An 18,905-nucleotide genomic window follows, 5' to 3' on the forward strand; every position below is an offset into this window, starting at 1 on the left:
CCCGCGCTCCCCCATTCATTGGCGTTACCTGCGCTCCGCGCCGCGAGTCCCCGTTGCGCCGGGAACGCCCCGCGGCGCGGCGCCGGCCCCGTGCGCGCTGGCCGCTCCCGCGGGGCTCCCTGAGGTAACGGGACCCTCCCGGGGGTGTCGCCGCTCTCCGGGCGCAGCCGAGACAAAGTAATTCCGTTTTAGGGCTTCTTTGAAACTTTGTTTTCTTCCTCTTTGTCAACTTTATGCTTTCTTCCTCAAAATAGGTACTTTATTTCTTTTTCCTCAAATYTCTAGAAAGTTTTAAGGATCCCAAAGAACTCCTGTGTGCTGGGTCTGCTCATCTTTYGATGTTTGGGAGTCAGTGGCTTGCTGCCCAAACCGGGAAAGTTTTATTGGTCTGTGCTTCCTTCAGGTGTATTAAAGACAAAAGAAAACTTACTTTTACTAAACTTCTACAGAAACATTTAATCATATTTTTATCTTTCTGTAGAGATTATTTGGTACTAGTTAGTTATAATGCACTTCTTTTTAACAGGTTTTAAAGTGAAGTACACTTACGCCTGTTAGCTCTTTCTGCAAGAAAGCATGGCTCCGTTAAAGGTGCACGGACCTGTCCGGATGCGCAGCATGCAGACTGGGATTACAAAATGGAAAGAAGGGAGCTTTGAAATTGTGGAGAAGGACAACAAAGTGAGTCTAGTGGTTCACTACAATGTTGGAGGAATTCCAAAGACATTTCAGGTACACCAAATATTCAGGCTTTTGTTTGAGGAGTGTGTGGATTGTGTCCTTTTGTGAACAGCTGTCCTCTTCAAGGCTATTAAGAGTCACATAATCTTCCCTCTGTCACTGTTTCTTGTTCCTCATTTCCTGGACACTAATCTCTTTGTATAACTCTCCTGTAAATTATTCAGGTGTATTGTTAAAGGATCTGCTGAGGTCAGCATTGAGCTTACAATTGAATAGAAAGAAATGAAAAGCAGAGGAAAGACTACCAAAGTATACTGTATCTTGTCTCACATGTTTAGATTTTTGGAACATGTAGCCTTTCTCTTACTGATAAGTTTGCAGAATCTAGAGGTGAAGCTCCGTGTCATCCTAATGGGTTGCATCTATGCTGGCGGTTTTCCCAGCTGAAGAATATCAAATGTTAACATACTTGTAGCTTTTCTGTTTGTTTATTCAAGACTGTTGTACTATATACGTATTACAGTTCTGTTCAGTTTTAGGTTTTAAATATGCAAGACAATGTGATTTCCTCACTGGGAGACTGATGCAGATCACTATTAAGGTTTCTCTTCCAATATTCAGCCTAAACTGCTTTTTTTTTTCATTCTGTAGTCATTAATTGATCTAAGTATTGGCTTCTGCTTTTCCTTGCCACAATTATTTTCCAGCTCCAGTGTTCATCAGACTTTTCTCTGAGCCACTTCTGTGTGTTGACTTGGTGAACAGTAGTTCATTTTATTTGTGAAAGATCAGGTTTTGTTGCCTTAATGTGCTGAAAAGTCTCAGCAAAGAACCTAACAGCCATGACAATTATCAGTTAGATCAGCCTGTGTTGCTTTCAAATCAAGACATAAGATGTTGATCAACTTTGGATGGTTGCTACCTCTGTTACTGTAAACCTGAAAATCTTAAGAATGGTTTATCTTCTCACACATGATGCTATGACTGCATGTTTGCTTTAATCCAGTGTTAGACTGTGCCGCTACTAAGAGCGGTTGTTTCTTTCCCATGTACTTGCCCCGGGTGCTTGTTCTCATGTGTTCCATTCTGCGCAGACAAGCGTTAACGTGACACCGCAGTGACTCCAAATGTAGCTCCACAGGGAGGTTGAACCTATGCAACAAGTAACCATGGCCTAAGGGGCAGGTCTTGCTCCCAGCTTCCTGCCGTGTACTGGCTGTCRCGCTCATCAGATCTCTCTGTGAGCCAGTTTGTTTCACAGACTCGGCAGAAAACTARCTCAGAATAAGTAGAGGGTTTTCACTTGAATTAACTCACAGGAGGGACCAGATGCCAGATCTGGTAGAAGGGGTGGCATGGACCGTATAGTTAGGGTCACAGTGAAGGAAGAGGAGTAAGTGAGCAGCCACATCCTTAGACCAATTTTGTATGTTTGGACGGTGGCTGTTTTTCAGCTGGATCTGCTTTCTGGTCCTGCCTGCCTTGCAGCAACACATGCACTGTTATGAGCACAAGAGCGTGTGTGTGCGTGAACAAGTGGCAGGCAAGGAATGCAGACTGCCCCTTGCACTGCAGGCTTGTACTTGACTGTAGTTTACGTGAGCTGCCCCCTGTCCATCAGTGTGTCCTTGCRTGCTTGCTGTTACAGGTGTGATAAATACCTGATTAATCTGCTTTAGAAGTGTTATTCTTTATTCATTGACAAGKTGCTCTAGGAGTATGGTAGGCCCTTTCTCTACCCTTTTTTGTTTCTGTAATAAAATCTTTGGATAGATTTAGGGTTATGTTTCTTTCCATAGTCACTAATATATCATCAGACTTCTGTAAGATGAGGTATTTTTCAGACATTTAAAAGATCTGTCCAGGTTGTACTAGATGGTAGATAGTTCTTTTAGTACCTATTTCATTTATTGCCACCTCTCAAGACTTTATTGCTTGAGCCATAGCAGGTGCACCGACAGTATGCAGAGAGTCCTTTCATGATAGCATTTTGAGTTGAAATAGGTTGTTCTGCACTGTATGGTGAAGTAACTGTTATTCCTTTCTAGTGGGCCCCATGTTTTAAGTGTGGATGAAAAATTTGAAGCTCCTTTTCAATTTTTCAGTCTGTGAAGGTATTCTCTTAAAAAAAAAAAAGGGGGGGGGGCTAAGAAGAACTGAGCATAAAATATTATAGAAGTGTAATTTTCCCAGCAAAATAAACCCTTTATAGTTTCTTACTGAAGTGGATTTCCTCTCTCAGGAACTGCTGGTAGGTCTAGATTAGCTTCACAAAAAACTAGAGTTCTGGGATGGGGTGGAAGAGAATCTCACTTATGGATGTGGTGTGCGTTTTACTGTCTTATATCCTTCTTTTATATACTTGAGTAAGTTTAAATGAAAAWTTTTTTTTTTAACTTGCATTCCATTAAAAAAAAAAAAGATGGCTTCTAGTGCACTATATAGCAAAACTCTGGTGTTAGGGTATAATTGGTGTTTATTAATTCAACATCATTATTTATATTGATAGTGTGGTAGTAWGCAGATGGCTGAATTAGGAGAAGTCTCCAATCTGATTGGCACTACGCAGAGATGTAGTAAAAGCCTGCCCAGTGACCTTGGCTGTGTTTTTCAGTCTTGTTTGRAGCACTGTGTGAGCATAACAATATACTGGCATGGAGCTTGTTCCATAGCTAGTGCCTTATTTTAGGCAAGGCTAAAGAAGTGGCTAGCAAAATGAAGAATTAAGTGGAGGAGGACAAGCAAATTTAAAATGTGAATATACCTAGGTATATATCACTAAACTTGYATTTATCTAACAGTTATAAGATACTCTTTTGCTTCCTCTGTTTTAAGAGTTACCCTTAACCTGTGTGGATAGAAACGTTACTGAATGGCCAATTTCTTATGAAGGAATCATAAGAAGTAATTATCAGGAAGTAACAATTATATAATGGTATAATATAGAATAAAGTAACAGTAGTGATATTAGGGAGCACAAGCTCTTATTAAAATTATTCTTGTGATTGTCCATAACTCTGAAACTTTTGATATCACTTAATTGTTTTATATAGCATGTAGACTAAATATGTTTTTTATTGACTTATTTCCTAACCAAATTATTTCAGCTATGTCAAATCTGCGTTCCCTGAGAGCAAATTATAACATAAATGGAAGCTTGTACTTAATATTTGAAACTCAAAACTTCTAAAYTTTCACTATCTTAAATAATAATTCAAGCTTTATGTAGAAGTCTCAGACAACTAAAGGGAACTGTATGAAGCTTTTACTTCAGTATGTTCAGAAACGTCACACTTCGCAGCAAACTTAAGTTTCAGAAAAACTTATCCAGGGATACRGAGACTGTTCAGCTAGAGGGATAGTGCCTATCGGTTCTGCTGGTTTTCAGGATAACTGATTGCATTAATTCTGTGAGRGTTAATATTTGCTCAAAAATCAGCAGGAGATAGTATTTCTGTGCAAGTATCTCTTGAGGTGTTTTGTTTGAATGTATTAGTATTTTGGTCTTTTTAAATTGGATTTTGTTTATAGTCGCTTTTCTCTTTTCAGCTAAGCCATAATATTAAAACTGTGACTTTACGACCAAATGGTAGAAAACTGTGCTGTCTGATGTTAACACTAAAGGATACCAGCTTCCTGACGATTGATAAGGTACCATTTAAAGACGCAAATGAAATGCGCATGTATTTGGATGCAGTCCATCAGGACAGGGTTCATACTGGTAAGTACAATTGTTGCAAATCATCCTAATGACAGATTGGGGAAGGGTAAATGCAGTATTTTCTTTTTTTCACCTTTAGCCATTTTGTCCTCCTTGTATTACTGACTTTCTTTGCATRTTGTATTTGTGTAAGTACTTCTTTTCGGCCCAGACCCCAAATTTTTATTATGCACCTTTCTCATAACGTACCTTTGGCATACTTAACAATAAGCAGAAAACAAACTTGGACCTATTGTTTAGGTTGTGAGCATGTGCGTATTTGAAAAACTTACATATTTATCTCACGTGCAAAGACTCTTCTTTTTATTTTTTCCGTGTATTTAGTCTTTTTATGGTTAGGGACTCTAGTGCCTATTAAGTAARCAACCAATATAAGGGCTATTCATAAAAATGAGCTTGTTTGTGCTGTCATATTATACTGTCTGGAAATCTACTGCATCTCTTCCAAGTTCAACTGTAAATAACACTTGTACAAATAAGAATGCCAGTCAATTAAACAACAAACTAAATGTTGTATAATTTCACTGTCAGCTGGGAAACCCTCTCAGGGATCTGGCAGCTTTGGAGGTGTGCTGGGCAGCAGGACCACACAGAAGGAAGCTAATAGACAATTCTCCTATATAGAAAACCAGGTTTGTTTAAAGTGTTAAATTTCAAATTTTTCCTTTTTTTCTGATTTCCTTTTATTCTTTTTTCCTTTTATGCTCTTATTATACATTGTAATAGTAATAGCAAAATATTTGTTTTGCATCCAAAGTCTTTGTAGTCCAGAAGGCTTGGAATAGATGTTTATGGGATGTTTTGGCAACAGTGTGCCTCCTGCTCTGCAYGACTGACTAAAGTCAGCATCTAACTGTTGAAGACTGCTAAGCAGTCAGTCAGACAAAAGAGGCAGAAATAAATGGAAAATACATGCTTAAGACCTGCCTCTCACGTAGTTCTGAATATCTATTTGTTTATACTGAACACCCAAAATACACTGAATGTGAGCATGTTAAAGTCAGCATAATAAGTTTAGCAGGTTTCAGCCAAATGTATACATTCAAAAAGTGCTGGCCACRTTTTTGTAAAAATGAAGTTACTGAATTTGTGCCATTCTGCTCAGTTTTTCRTGTAAATGTCACAGACTTCTTCCTGAAGGTGACTTTCCTTGAAACTACTTCTGTTTATCCTTTTTCTCTTTCCATAATACAAATCCCATGGTGTGCCTACAGGCTTCAATTTACATTGTTATCTCTGTGAATATACTCTAGTTGCAGCCCTGAGGGAAAGTTCTTTTGACATTGTCCCAAAACAAATTTTAGGTGTTACTTAAAGGAATCACGTAGTAAAACTCTAAAGCTGTACATAAAGTGGTAAGTTTAGACATGTTTAGTTTTCAAGTTTAAAACTGATGAATGCTCCTTAGCCAGCTACCAGCTCTTTCTGTTTCATTACGTGTGTTGTTGGCTTGGGCCAAAGCTTTCAGGGCAGTGTTCTAAATATGTGGGSTTTATATGACTTTTGTTGTTGTAGTTTTTGTTTTGTTTTGTTTTGTTTTTTAAGTACCACCTGTACTGGTTCTAGGGGTAGTTAGGAATCATGCGTCTTTCCATCTCAAAGAATGTGAAGAAGATTTTAAAAACAGAAGTCCAATCAGCAGACTTTACCATACGGAAACGAGAAGGGGATTTGGTTTCTACAGTAGGGTTTTATGGTTAGGACTTGCATCTACACTGTCAGCATTTTACACATCTAGTGTTTAAACTCTCACATTCTATCACAAGCAGCATTTTTTCTGTTTCTGGATTCTAAGCTGTGGCAGATGAAGCAGCAGTGTGAAAGCTATTTTAGACTGAAGATGATCATATTTTTCATTTTTTGGGTTGTGTCCCCTCTCCCTGCCATGGATTTTGCAGACTCCTCCCAAAAGAGTGACTGTGGAAAGTAAGGATGAAAATCCATTTCGAAAGGTGCTGGGAACCCCAGCTAGAACATCTGTTAAGAATTCCCCTGGAACCGGAATGCCTAGCAACAGGGTTAACATCTCAGCATCTCCTGCATCATCTGTCCCTCACAGAACAGGCTTATTGGATAATCGGTAAGAATGTTATTCCTTTATTGTGTTAGCGTTGAAATTTAGTATGTCRTGGAGCTATAGACTGAACTTATTACACCTAGAAGCAAGAAGAGAACACTTTTTGCTTCCTATGGTTTTGCTGTTGSTTTTAACAGGATGTTAATATGTGCTTTTCTGGCCTCTGGCTGGTACTGGCATTTGAGAGTTATGAAAAAAARTAGAGCTGTGCCAATCAAGTTCTTCTCTGTGTATGTTATAAAACTGGATATTGTGGAAGATGGTGAAAAACGCATAGAAAGCATTGAGAAGATCTATTGAGTTGAAAGATGGTCATTTACTAGCTTTTCCRAAAGAGTGATTACTTCAAAATTTCTCTGTCATTAGTGAAAAGAGGAAAAGAACACAACCTCCAGGTTCAGAAATGAGTGAAGATTATCCCAAAGAGAATGATTCTTCAACGTAAGTAACTGTTGTTTTTGTTTGTGATTTAAACTTTTTTTTGTTTGTAAATGTAAATATTTCTGAAGAGAAAGCTTGAGTATTTGCTCTGCCTCAGCAACATTATACAGGCCAGCCACTAATAAAAGTCAGATCCTACTGGATGCTTAAAATAGGATTTGCATTCAGGATTAATGAGAGAAGTATAACCTGATATAGTAATTGATTTGCAGAAGACTGGCAAGTGCAAATTTTCTGTCATCTTTTTTTTTCAGCTTAACTTGAATCGTCACACACACACATGTATCGCAATCAGTAGGTTCTTTGCTGAACTTAATTTGACCCTTTGAGACAAAACTTGTAAAGGGAAGAACTGCTGTTTGGAAATAATCTCTTAATGTGCACGTTCACCTTTCTTCMTAAGAAAGAAGGCTTATTTAAATAGTTAAGCTTTGCTAGCAAATAAGTATATGTATTCCATAGTTGAGTACTAAAGACAATAGGAGAGAAATGCTTTAAAACAAACTGTAAATATTGACAAGCAATATCCTATATTTTCTACACCTGCTCTGACTTCCATTTGTGTTTATCTGCAGGAATAATAAAGCCCTAAGTGATCCAGCATGGAAGTATTTAAATAGTAGCAGAGAAAAACAGTTGAATCTGAAGCAAGCAGAAGAAAATAGGACATCAGGTAAGAAAAAATAAAGATAAAGCCAGATGATACCTTCTGTCTTTGACCAGTACAATTTTGCTCTTTTGATACCAGTTCAGAAAGCAGCTGCAGAGCTTGTTTTCCTAACCTTTTGCTTACCCTGTGCCACCAACTTTTTTGCTTCCTACAGAGCCATATATGAGGTGCAAACAACTTCMCATCATTTTTCAAGCCTACCTTGGCTTACCTCTCACTCTCCTTCGTGTGGCCCTCACTCCTGTACCTCTCCTGCTGATGTCAGCCYATGTGTCTACTTTCTTGAAAAATCAACGAGCAACTTCAGACTTTCCCCTAAGTTGCACAAAAATTTTAGGCTGTTCTTGTGCTGAAAGTACAGCCTACTTTGCAGCATTTGCAAGGGGAACTCTTTGGGGCCAGGACTTCTTTTCTGTTTGTACAGTAGTTCTGTTGGATTCTGGAGTGTGACAAGAGTACATAGGCATTATAGTAATATGGACAGTATTTGTTCATAAACGGGTAAGCAGTACAGTTCTTCAGTTATATTTCAAAATACTGAATCTCTTTCCTCAGAAGATGAATGCATTCAGGATTTTGCTTTTATGGGAAAATTACTAAATGCACACTTTTTAGTGCAGCTCAGATGGCACAGATACGTTGCTGGAAGAGCAGCAAGGCAGCTGTTTTTTCTCTGAATAAAAATCTGATTTGCTTTTTAAAGTCAAAATTAAAATCTGGAATGTGTATATCTGWAAGTCAGCTGACAGTATTGTTAACTTCCTGAATGTGGCTGTATGTTTGAAAGTTGCACGGCTCAAACCATTTCAGGCTGGGATGGAAGGAAGTGTTTATTCCTTGTCCAACCTAACCTAACCTATGCTGTGATTTACCTTAACAGATTTTTTTTTTTGACTCTTGGAACCATACTTTTTTTCCTTTGTACCATCTGAGAAATTAGATTCTCGGGATCTGACACAAGGATGTCAGAACAAATTTCACGCTTGGGGCAGAATAGGATTGTTTCATTGTAGTGGGAAGAGAAACTGTTTTCACTTCCTGCACATTTACCTTGAATTTTGAGAACACTGTGTTGGAAATCGTTATAGAGTTTTCTGTTACATGTATCTTGTATRTTGAATAAGATGGGCATTTATTATGCTTCAGATAGTTGCATTATTTCAGTGACTTTTTAATGTTACATATTGTAATTTGCATATGGTGAGGATTATGATATTAAACTTGATTAAAATTCCAGTATATCTTTGCTTATTTTTTATATTTGATTTAGCACTTTATTAAATAATCAATGGTRGAACATAAGATTAGAGGGTTTTTAATCATTTTGGGTAGAGACTTTTGAACCAAAGAGCTAAGCTACCTGGAGCAAAATTACCTGCCTTTCTATTTCTTTTTCAAGGTGTTTTACCACTACAGTCATCATCCTTTTATGGTAGTAGGTCCTCATCAAAAGAATACTCCACTGCCAGTTCCACCCTGGACAGGTAGGACTGATTCATTAGTGTGAACTGTAAATGACAACTCTTTCTCAGGAAATAGGATATTCCGTTTCCTGTATGTTTATCGGATTGTGTATAGCTTTTATGCATAAAATATGTATATCATTTTTCTAAAAGTACAATGTAGATAAKCAATACAATTACAATTGTTCAAGTTACAAGCAGTAGTTGAAGTTTGTAGATGTAAGAAGTGGACTGTCTGAAATCACTGAAGCTTATTATATTTTGCAGAGCCTCATCAAAGAAAGTGACGTATTTAAAATCTGAGCTTTCTAATAGACTTTTCTGTGAGARGGAACTTTTTCAAGATTTTAGCTCAGAAATCCATTTCTGTGCAACAGAAGCCWGACTATGCTTGAGTGCCTCCACATTTGTACAGCACTGCTTGAGAGGTTTTGGAAATCAAACTTAACAAGGAATAGTTAATAGTTTAGCTGATCCAGATGATTAATCTGAGCTCTAGAACTTGAAACTAAATCTRGCAAAACATTGCTAGCTTCATTTTTTGCAGGCAGATAAGTGATAGAGAATTCTGTTTTTTAATAATAGTATTCTAGTAATACTAGGAGAATCCCATTGAGGTTGAGATTCTTTTATTGTAGACACTGTGCAATCAGATTGTCAGTCTCTGCTCTAGAGAGGTAAGATAAAACATCAAGGAAGAAAAGAGGCATTGTCCATGTTTTATACAGGAGAAACTGTGGTCTGGAGTGATTAGATTACAAGATTGGGCAGTTGAAAATGAAGACTTTAGTCTACATGTGGATTTTAAACATATCTCATTATTTGTGGTCTCAAGCTACAAAATCATTCTTAGTATACTGCATGAGGAATTGATAAACGTGTTAAAAACAAAGGACTTGKTTGCCCTACATGCACACCTGTGGTTGTAGGGAAATTTAACCAAAGAGAGCATTTCTTAAGTGTTCTGGATAAAAATTTCCCATCGTACTTGTTTCGTGTTATGAAACGTACCAGTAGTCTTGCGACTTCATTAGTCCTTGTCTTCTGTAGTGGTAGAATCCTAATGTAATATACTATAACTGCTTAAGGAAGGACATTAGAAATCTGGCACTTACCATCCATTTATGTTTTTAGGTCTAGCATATCCAACCAGACCCCCTCAGCCAAAAGAAGTCTGGGATTTCTTTCTCAGCCTGCACCTCTTTCTGTTAAAAAAATGAGGTCTAATCAAGATTATACAGGGTGGAACAAACCCCGAGTGCCCCTTTCTACCCATCCACAACAACAGTTACAAGGGTAGGTTTCTTTTTTTTTCCTTTTAATGTGCATGCTCTCATCATCAGAATATGCACACTCTTGTTATATATGTTTCATTAAAAAAAAAATCCTAACCTAATGCTGAAAGCTGTGAACCTGGAGACAGGGAGCACTTTTTCTGGTATRGAAAATACATGTTCTTAATTCACTTCTTGAAAACTTCAGATGATGTAATAATTTCAGGCTACTTGCATCCTTTCATATACTTGCGTGWTTTATTTCTCTATTGTGTGTATTTACACATGTATTTTAATATTTTTATTGTGGAAATACTCATCGATGCATTCCYTGTAAATACCTGCATTCCCTGTATACAAATATCTGGCTGGGGTGGTGGATATCCTRTATGTGAGTAACACTATGCTTAACAGTATCTTCTGTTTTTCCAGATTTTCAAATTTGGGAAACACCTGCTATATGAATGCCATTTTACAGTCCTTGTTCTCAATTCAGTCTTTCGCTAATGATTTGCTCAAGCAGGGTATCCCATGGAAAAAAATTCCACTCAATGCACTTATCAGGTAAAATTCACTTTCTGGGATATTTTGTTTTGTTATTGAGAAACTAGTCTTACAATAATGAAGTAACTTTATAGAGTGTGATAAATGTATAGATGTGTGAATTGATTGTGCTTTCCTTAAACCCTGGCTAAAACAGAGAATTGTGAATTCCTTTCCGCCCTTACAAAAAATAAATCATAGACATCTCTRTCTTAAGAGTTTCATTTCAGAAATAGGTCCTTAGATACTGCAATACTGACTTAAAAGTAGTTTTCTATACTTTCTGTTGTGTTTCTTGTGGCAGAGTGAAATGTTTTAGATGAAAGTGCAAGAGCCTTCATAATAAATAGATATGGAATAACTTCTCTTTAAAACTTTACCAGCTGTGTATAYGTCAGTCACTAACTATACCTAATGTGGTTTGCCTCGATCAAATCTCACAGCAAGGAACTTCATAATGTCTGTATTGTGTAAAACACACTTTGCTCTTTCAAACTTTGAATTCAGTTGCCRTTCAGATTTCATTGTATGTATATCAGAAAGACAAACTGCCATTTGCTCTGTGCACCATGCTCTCTGGTGTTCAGTATTTTATATATGCTCTTGTGCACTACTTCCTTTCTTCTCTCTCAGTTAACAAGATTCAGGATTACAGAACCCTTTCTGTTTCCATTTTATTTTCTCTTATCTTCTGGGGTCATTTCTATCTTTGCTATATCTTCTTGAATTCTTCCTACAATATTCAAAGTTGGAAATTGTTCCATTTGCCTTTTGAAATGTCCTTTTCCCCAAATCTCTTCAAAAAGATCTTTGAAGCTGGTGTGTCATATATTTAATGGCAAACTATGTGGATAGATGTTGTGCCATAGCACCTCTGATGGAGAGAGCAGTGTRTTGTCCTGTGCCTCAATACAACCGGTCAGAGTTGATGCTCAGTAGCATCTGCTTTAGCTTCTGTTGGTTTGAGTATAAAAACCTGTCTAACACGATGAATGTTACTGCACTTTAAAAGTGATTGCTTATCAGTTACCTTGTGGTGAGAAGGTGTTTGCTAACATGCTTCACTTAGCAGTTGCAACAGGTGAAGAGAGAGCACATTTACTGTAGTCCGGTAGAATGACAGAAACGTGTTGGACTGCAGTAAATTGATCTCACTCCTGTGTGTATCTAGCTTTTGTGTAAGGCAAATTGTCATTCTTTTGAATTTTATTTAGTTTTGGGAGAGGGATGAGTAACAGAGTGCCAGTGTTTTGTGAGTGGGTTTTTTTCCCCCCCCTTTCTCCATGTAATAGAATTTCTTACATATATATAAGGTTACAAGACCTAAAAAATTGTGCTTGGAATATTTTGGTTGTGTATTTCCTATGAAATTGCAAAGCATTAAAAACAAACCAAAAAAAATCACAAGAATTGAGAGGCAGGGAAAGTCAGTTTGAACAATTTTTTTTTTTTTTTTGATTTTTTTTTTTTTTTTTTTTTAAAAAAAACGAAGTTACCAGTAAGGTTATATATAGTTTGAAGCAAGGAACTCCTTGTGACTCTTCATGTTCAGCTTTGTTTCTACATTGTGGTAATGTTTACTGCCAAAAGTAAGGCTTGAAATGGAGTGGAGCATAAATAAATAAAATTAAATTCAAATTTTCTGAACAATAAAAGTTTATTATTTATATTTTGTTTATTTTGGTGGCATATAATTCCATACCTCCTATCAATATAAATGCTTTCAAAAAACATTGTTTTTATGTCATGATAAAAGATAGATCAGAAATAACTTTACAGAACTTTTTTTTTGAAGTCTTCTCTTTACCTTATAAGATTGTGGAATTTTGTTTGTTCAAGTCCTGTTCCAGTGACGACCTCAAATGAGATTTCAAAATACTTGAAATGTAAAAGGTTATTTTTATTCCATTTTCTGAGGTGTCTTCATACAAAACTCCTACACCTCTCATTATAGCAGAAAAGCCTTTAGAGTCTTTAAGATACCGTGAATTTTATTACGTTTCTCTAAAATTCTGGAAAACCAATGAGTGTTTCATTGCATTAACTTCTGCAGACGTTTTGCCCATCTACTTGCTAAAAAGGATGTCTGCAGCCCTGAAGTTAAGAAAGAGCTGCTGAAAAAGGTGAAAAGTGCCATTTCAGCTACTGCAGAGAGATTTTCTGGGTACATGCAGAATGTAAGTAGCATATTCTCTAGAAACGGTTCTGTTTTGTTCGTTGACAGAAGTTTGGTGTGGTCCAAGCCAACTTCGGCTGTATTTGATAGTAACTTCAGCTTTTGATTGAATAAACAACAGTTGCCTGCTGTTTCTTAGAACAGAGCTGATATTGCTGAGTGCAGTGGGCTAAAACATAATTCCTCTGATCTCTGTGCGTAAGAGAGAGGGGAAGGAACTGAATGGAACTATACAAAGTTATTTTCATGAGTTTACCCCATTTCTAGGATGCACATGAGTTCTTGAGCCAGTGTCTCGATCAGCTGAAGGAGGACATGGAAAAGTTAAACAAAACTTGGAAGAGTGAGCCAGTCCCTAACGACGATAACTCACCAGGACGGGCTTCTGATGACCTCTCAGCCACGAAAGTTTATACTTGTCCGGTTATCAGTAATTTAGAGTTTGAGGTTCAGCATTCTATCATTTGTAAAATGTAAGTATATTTGAGAGTTTCTGTTTATCATAATTACTTTAAAAGATTTGAAAGTGTTTCTATCTTCTGTGACTTCATAGGCAGACTACTAGACAACTAGAACTAAGTAGGCTTTCTCCAAAGCTAGATATTTAGAAAATATATTCCAAAGTCTAGAAATGCTGTAAACCACAAAGCACGCTATTTACTGCTACAAACCTTCTAAAAAACATCTCATACGATTTAATTCTTTGTTACATATTGCAGTGTAATATTTCTGTACTTTTCTTTTTGTACTGGTTGCACAAGAGTAGGGATGGAAAGGGGTCTTGGCCAATGTTCTCCCTCAGAAAAGGGAAGACTTTTTTTCTTTATTTTTTCTTTATTTTTTCCCCCTGTTCTTTCTAAGGCCTTCCAGGGAAAAGCATTCTTTTGGAGTCTCTGTAGGCTACTGCAAGAAAAGATACAAACTAGTATGTCTGGCCATTTGTCGTTACRGCCTGTGCAGCACATACTGCTTAATACTTGCATTCCACAGGGTTTTCATGGACTCAGATGTTTTGGAATAYTACTTTGTGCGCTGCATTAATCCTCTAAAATAATTGTACGTAAATTGCACACAGGCAATGATTACTGAAGATTGATGRCTGTTTTCTTCTCCTCCCCTTCCGCCACCCCCCCCAAAAAAAACACAGCAGAACTGAGGTTTCTTTTCAAATGTGCATGGACTCTAGCATTTTGTTTCTGAAAACAGTTCAAAAGGGTCTGGCTTTCCCTTCTGAGGTTGGACTGACTTTTTTTTTCCTCCTAAGAATGTTGAATAAATAAAACTTGTTCTACTACCCAGCAGTCATTTTGATTTTTATGCAACTGAACACCTGGCCTCTTCAAAGTAGTTTTCACAATTGAGGTTTTTTTGGTCTTGCTCTTACATAAATGTTTCTTTCAACTCATAAACCATCAAAGTGAAATCCCAAAATTCAACTTTGTCACAACTCTCCTATACTTTCATTCTGATGAGTAAAAATACATTTTTCAAGATACWTATATTTACTGGGAAGAGGTAAAGTTGCTTTAAGCTTAAATTTTTTTTTTCATTTGTTTCAAGTATATTTGTCATCAGATACACGTAAGCATGTTTCTTTTCTTTTTTCAGGTGTGGTGAAACAGTCACTAAACGAGAACAGTTTAATGACCTTTCCATTGACCTTCCTCGAAGGAAGAAATTACTTCCATCTCGATCGATCCAGGATTCCCTTGACCTCTTCTTTCGGGTACATAAAAATTTGTTTCTCTTCAGTGTGAATTTTGATTCTGTAGCTCATTGCTAGTTTTTGTAGCAGTGACTGCAGGCTTATGAAAGTAATGAACTTTGTATTCTTGTGAGGTTTGGACATAAATAATATGTAGGAATTTTTTTTCTTAAAGTGCTGTGCAGATATTAACTGATCCTTAGAAATACTACTGTGAAATAGATAAATTTATCCATTTCATGGTGGAAGAACTTTATGAATAACATATAAACAGGAGAAGGAAGAYGGTCAGATTGAGATAATCACTCAGAAATTACTGCTTCCTCTCTTGGGCTAGAGTGCTTCAACAGCTAATATAATTGGTCTAAATTGGCATGGGGGAAAATGGTCATACAGGTATGTTAATTAAAAAAATACTTGTAATGTGTGGATGCTCATCTTGTGAGTAGGCCTTAAACACAGGGTTTCTGAAAGCAAAAAATAAAACCTACCTCTGTGATTTAGTGTTGTTTTGTTAGTCACCAAAATCAAGTTTAATCTTGAAGACGTTTGATTTTCTTTTTCTTTTCTCCTAGTCCCATTGCTGCTAGTATTTGCTACAAATAGAATAATGTATGTGCTGCTKCTTCTGAAAGCTGATGAAGGACTTTTTCTTATGCTTATGTTTCTTTTTTATTATTATTATTACCAAGATAATGGTGCTATTGTTTGGCCTCATGCTTAAATAAAAGTACTATAGATATTTGATGTCTAAGTCGAATAATCCAGCACTGTGATTCCTGTCCTTCTGTTGCTTTTTGAAAACTCTATTCTAGTACAGMACATCTGTAACAAGTTTGGATGAGTAGAGCTTTTCAGGAGCAAAGTTAGAGCTTTTTGACAAAGCTTTATGGCAAATTGCCATCCACCAAAGGCTATTAAAGAGAAAACTGTGTGTGGGAGAGAAAACTGTAAGCCTTGCAAAATTGTCTTCTGTCTTTGGAAGCTAATCTGTCTCATTTGTAGCTATTTTCCTGATCTGTGCAACAGATTTGGGGAAAAAAAATTTCTCCCAAACTCATTCTACCTGTTACCATGGATGTTATCCAGTTGTAAGCTTTGCCACTTGTCCTCCTATCAGGTGTCCTTTTGTTAGGTTGTTTTGAAGATTATTATAATTTTAAGTGTAACTTCGTCTTACAGAGTTTCTATGACAGCCAAAAGTGATGTACTTTCTCTTTAGATGTTTGGTGTGTTTTTTTGTTTCATTAATCATTTTTATGGTCTCTTAAATAGGCAGAGGAGATTGAATATTCCTGTGAGAAATGCAATGGAAAGTCTGCTGTTGTCATGCACAAGTTCAATAGGCTTCCCAGGTAAAAGCTGACATCTTCTGTTTCTCCTTTGTACGTAGAAACACATGTTAGGGAAGTGCAGGTAGAAGCATTTCAGAGAGCAAGGCTGGGATTATGGGTAAGATGACAGGTGAGGTGGTCAGCATATGAGAGAGGCACACACTGCTTTTCCTGATCCAATTCATTGTAGGTACAGGTTTCTCATGCTACTTTTGCATTTCCCTCTAAAGAAGCTCTGCGCATTGCCCCTTGGGCACCCTCTACAACACTTCTTCCATCCTCCTTGTCGTCACTCAAGAAGGCCTTTTGTTTCCCACCTTCTCCTGTTCTTGGAGTTGAGGGTAGGAGGAGAGGAAGGTGGCGGCAGTAAGTATATTCTGGGGGTTTAGTATTCTATACTCAGTTGACCTGATAGGCAGGATTGAATTGGAGACATTACTGCCACAATGTATGGAGGATTTTGTTTAGTCGATTCTTCCTGTGCCGATGCCTGTTCTCTCTGTCTCAGTAAGCATTTTGAGGTTTAATGGCCTGTTCAATACTTCCTAACTTTGTGGCTGAGTTTAGTTCGTTACTTAGACTAGAAGCACTTGGAGGAAGAGATCATTTTTTCATGGGATGTAAAGCTAGAAGAGACTGTTGGATGATTTTTCTGGCTTATGTCTTTGTCTGATGTATGCTCATGTTGAACCCATAACTTGGTTTTCTAGTAAAGCATAGCTTGTATTTTGCCTAAATAGCATATGCACTGTGATAGCAAAGTAAAACCCTTGTAAGTTTTTGGATATTAGCACAATGCGAGTGATGATACAGCTGTGTGATCTAAATAGACAGTACAAAGTGCAACATAAGGGAAAAGGTTCACAATATAAGGAGGCCTTTTCAGGCTCTTCAAATTGATAAAATCRAAAGCTCTTTTAAAGAGGAAGTATCGTAACAGATAAACCCTCTACACATTTGTTGCTGGGCACAGTTCCACAGCTTTGGGCAGCTGTGGRATCCCTCCATCTCAAATATCTGTGTGTATTATAGTGTTTTTTTTTCTGGCCTATAATGACAATATTCAGATTATTTCCTACCTCTATCGCTGCACAGTAGAAATAATGAGTTTGGTGAGAGCTTCTGCTCACCTAAGGCCATGGTGAGGCAGATCAATGCAGAAAGCCTCTTGAACTCCAAGAGCCAGCCCGACTGCCATTGGAAGATATCTGCATATTGTTGAAATGATGTGCCTAAACTGAGTCTTGTTAGACAGTTTTAGTTATACTGACCACAGCTATCTCCCGAAAGGATCTCGATGAAAGTATGCTATGCTTATACTCCTCACATTCAGGAGCCACCACAACTGAGTTGTGTTACCTGCAGTCTGAATGCCCTAAAACATGACTGATCAGGGGACAGCACCTCGCACAAGGTTGGTCGATAGACTAGGAGTAATTAGGTATCTCTTGTCAGACAAGAGACAGATAACGCTTTTTCCCTCTAAGTAACAATCTGCTTTAAATTCAAGTGAATGTATTTTGTGAACAAAGCTACTTGGATTTTCAGTACATTTTCTTTTCTGACTTGTCTTGAGCTTAACGTTGCTATTTGTACCCCTCTCATATCTTTCAGGGTCCTGATTCTTCATCTGAAAAGATACAGCTTCAATGTAGCATTGTCTCTTAATCATAAAGTTGGGCAGCAGGTGGTTATTCCAAGATATTTAACCCTGCTTTCACATTGTACAGAAAGCACTAGGTTGCCGCTGACGCTGGGATGGAGTGCCCATTCCGCAATGTAAGTGTATGACTCACAGCTGATCTGTGCCATATTCCTGGGGTTAAGAACRTATGCCATGAAGTAAGCAGTGGTCAGACCTACTCCAGAAGAAGTGCTTCAAAAGCATCACAGTTTGATATTCAATTTAACATTTTTGTTGTGCTGTGTTAGTTCGTAATGATGCCAGCATGAGAATCTGCATTGGAAGGAAGCATTATACAAATGTTTGGAAAACTTATTGAGGGATATAGTCAGTAAGATGGAAATCTTCACTGTCCTTGGAAAGCAAGGGAAAATGAATAAGAAGGGGTTTTCTTTTTTGTTTAGACTTCTGTCAGTAATTTTTTTTTTTTTAATATTGGTGCAAAATCTAGATTAACCTTCACTTCACAATATGCTTAACTCTACTCAGGAGGCATAAGATCCTGCCTTTTTCTGCTGACTTATACCGCATGCATATTCATTTTCTCATTGTTTTTCCTGTGCCACTGTAGTATCTGAGCATGTAACTTGCTGAAAATATTCTSTCCTTTTCCCTGTGATGGTTACTTCTGTACAGCTGCTAGTCCTGAAACGGGGGGATAAAATTTGCCAGTTGTCACACAGGAAATTGGTGGCAGAATAAGGAATAAGAAACCCCCAGATCTCTTGTGGTCCCTGCCTCGTAACATAACTATGGTAACTGTAATGAGTTAGGATACATGTGGTACTATGTTCAGCAGTGTGGCCCATGTGCTGAATATTTAGTGGCCTTTGATATCTACRTGGATGTTTTCTAATAGATTGCTTTAACAATAGAAATCTGTACTACTTAAACAGGTTAAACTAAGTAAGTAAGWAAGAAGAAAAGTAAGTGTACTTAGCATACACTTGAAACAGATTTCTGATGGCTTTTTTTTAGTTGTTTAATCTATTCTGGTTATCCAAAGAGTAGAATAGGGTGGTGAGGCTGGAGAAGAGCAGTCCTGCTCTTTGAGGGGGGGAAGATTGGAAAGTATTTCTGCACTGGCAGCCATCTGGTGGATATAYGTGTAGAGATAGTGATGGAATTGGAGGAGC

At 37.4% G+C, this 18,905-nt stretch overlaps 2 protein-coding genes across 4 annotated transcripts in view; one reads left to right on the forward strand and one right to left on the reverse strand.

The window, feature by feature from the left end:
- CNOT9 (CCR4-NOT transcription complex subunit 9) overlaps window positions 1-463 on the reverse strand; it is a 14,864-nt gene extending 14,401 nt beyond the window's left edge. Inside the window, exon 1 of the mRNA XM_085311045.1 lies at window positions 431-463. Coding sequence (XP_085167171.1) covers window positions 431-463 — 33 coding nt within the window. The remainder of the gene's footprint in view (window positions 1-430) is intronic.
- A 66-nt stretch (window positions 464-529) lies between these two features.
- The window catches only part of USP37 (ubiquitin specific peptidase 37), a 37,107-nt gene continuing 18,731 nt past the window's right edge, over window positions 530-18,905 (forward strand). For 2 of the 3 annotated variants that reach the window (XR_014896570.1, XM_085310946.1), the window contains exons 1-14: window positions 530-732; window positions 4,231-4,402; window positions 4,934-5,034; window positions 6,301-6,482; window positions 6,846-6,920; window positions 7,496-7,593; window positions 8,990-9,074; window positions 10,188-10,349; window positions 10,760-10,891; window positions 12,924-13,047; window positions 13,314-13,519; window positions 14,655-14,772; window positions 16,027-16,106; window positions 17,700-17,864. Coding sequence is in view for 2 of the 3 variants with exons in the window: in XM_085310946.1 (XP_085167072.1) it covers window positions 577-732; window positions 4,231-4,402; window positions 4,934-5,034; window positions 6,301-6,482; window positions 6,846-6,920; window positions 7,496-7,593; window positions 8,990-9,074; window positions 10,188-10,349; window positions 10,760-10,891; window positions 12,924-13,047; window positions 13,314-13,519; window positions 14,655-14,772; window positions 16,027-16,106; window positions 17,700-17,864 (1,856 nt within the window). In the remaining variant the exon portion in view is untranslated. The remainder of the gene's footprint in view (window positions 733-4,230; window positions 4,403-4,933; window positions 5,035-6,300; window positions 6,483-6,845; window positions 6,921-7,495; window positions 7,594-8,989; window positions 9,075-10,187; window positions 10,350-10,759; window positions 10,892-12,923; window positions 13,048-13,313; window positions 13,520-14,654; window positions 14,773-16,026; window positions 16,107-17,699; window positions 17,865-18,905) is intronic. The other variant, XM_085310947.1, reaches the window with a different exon arrangement.

The sequence above is a fragment of the Rhea americana genome, unplaced genomic scaffold (assembly GCF_003343005.1).
Source record: "Rhea americana isolate MKP2758 unplaced genomic scaffold, rheAme1 scaffold_33, whole genome shotgun sequence".
In the NCBI taxonomy this organism is placed as follows: Eukaryota; Metazoa; Chordata; class Aves; order Rheiformes; family Rheidae; genus Rhea; species Rhea americana.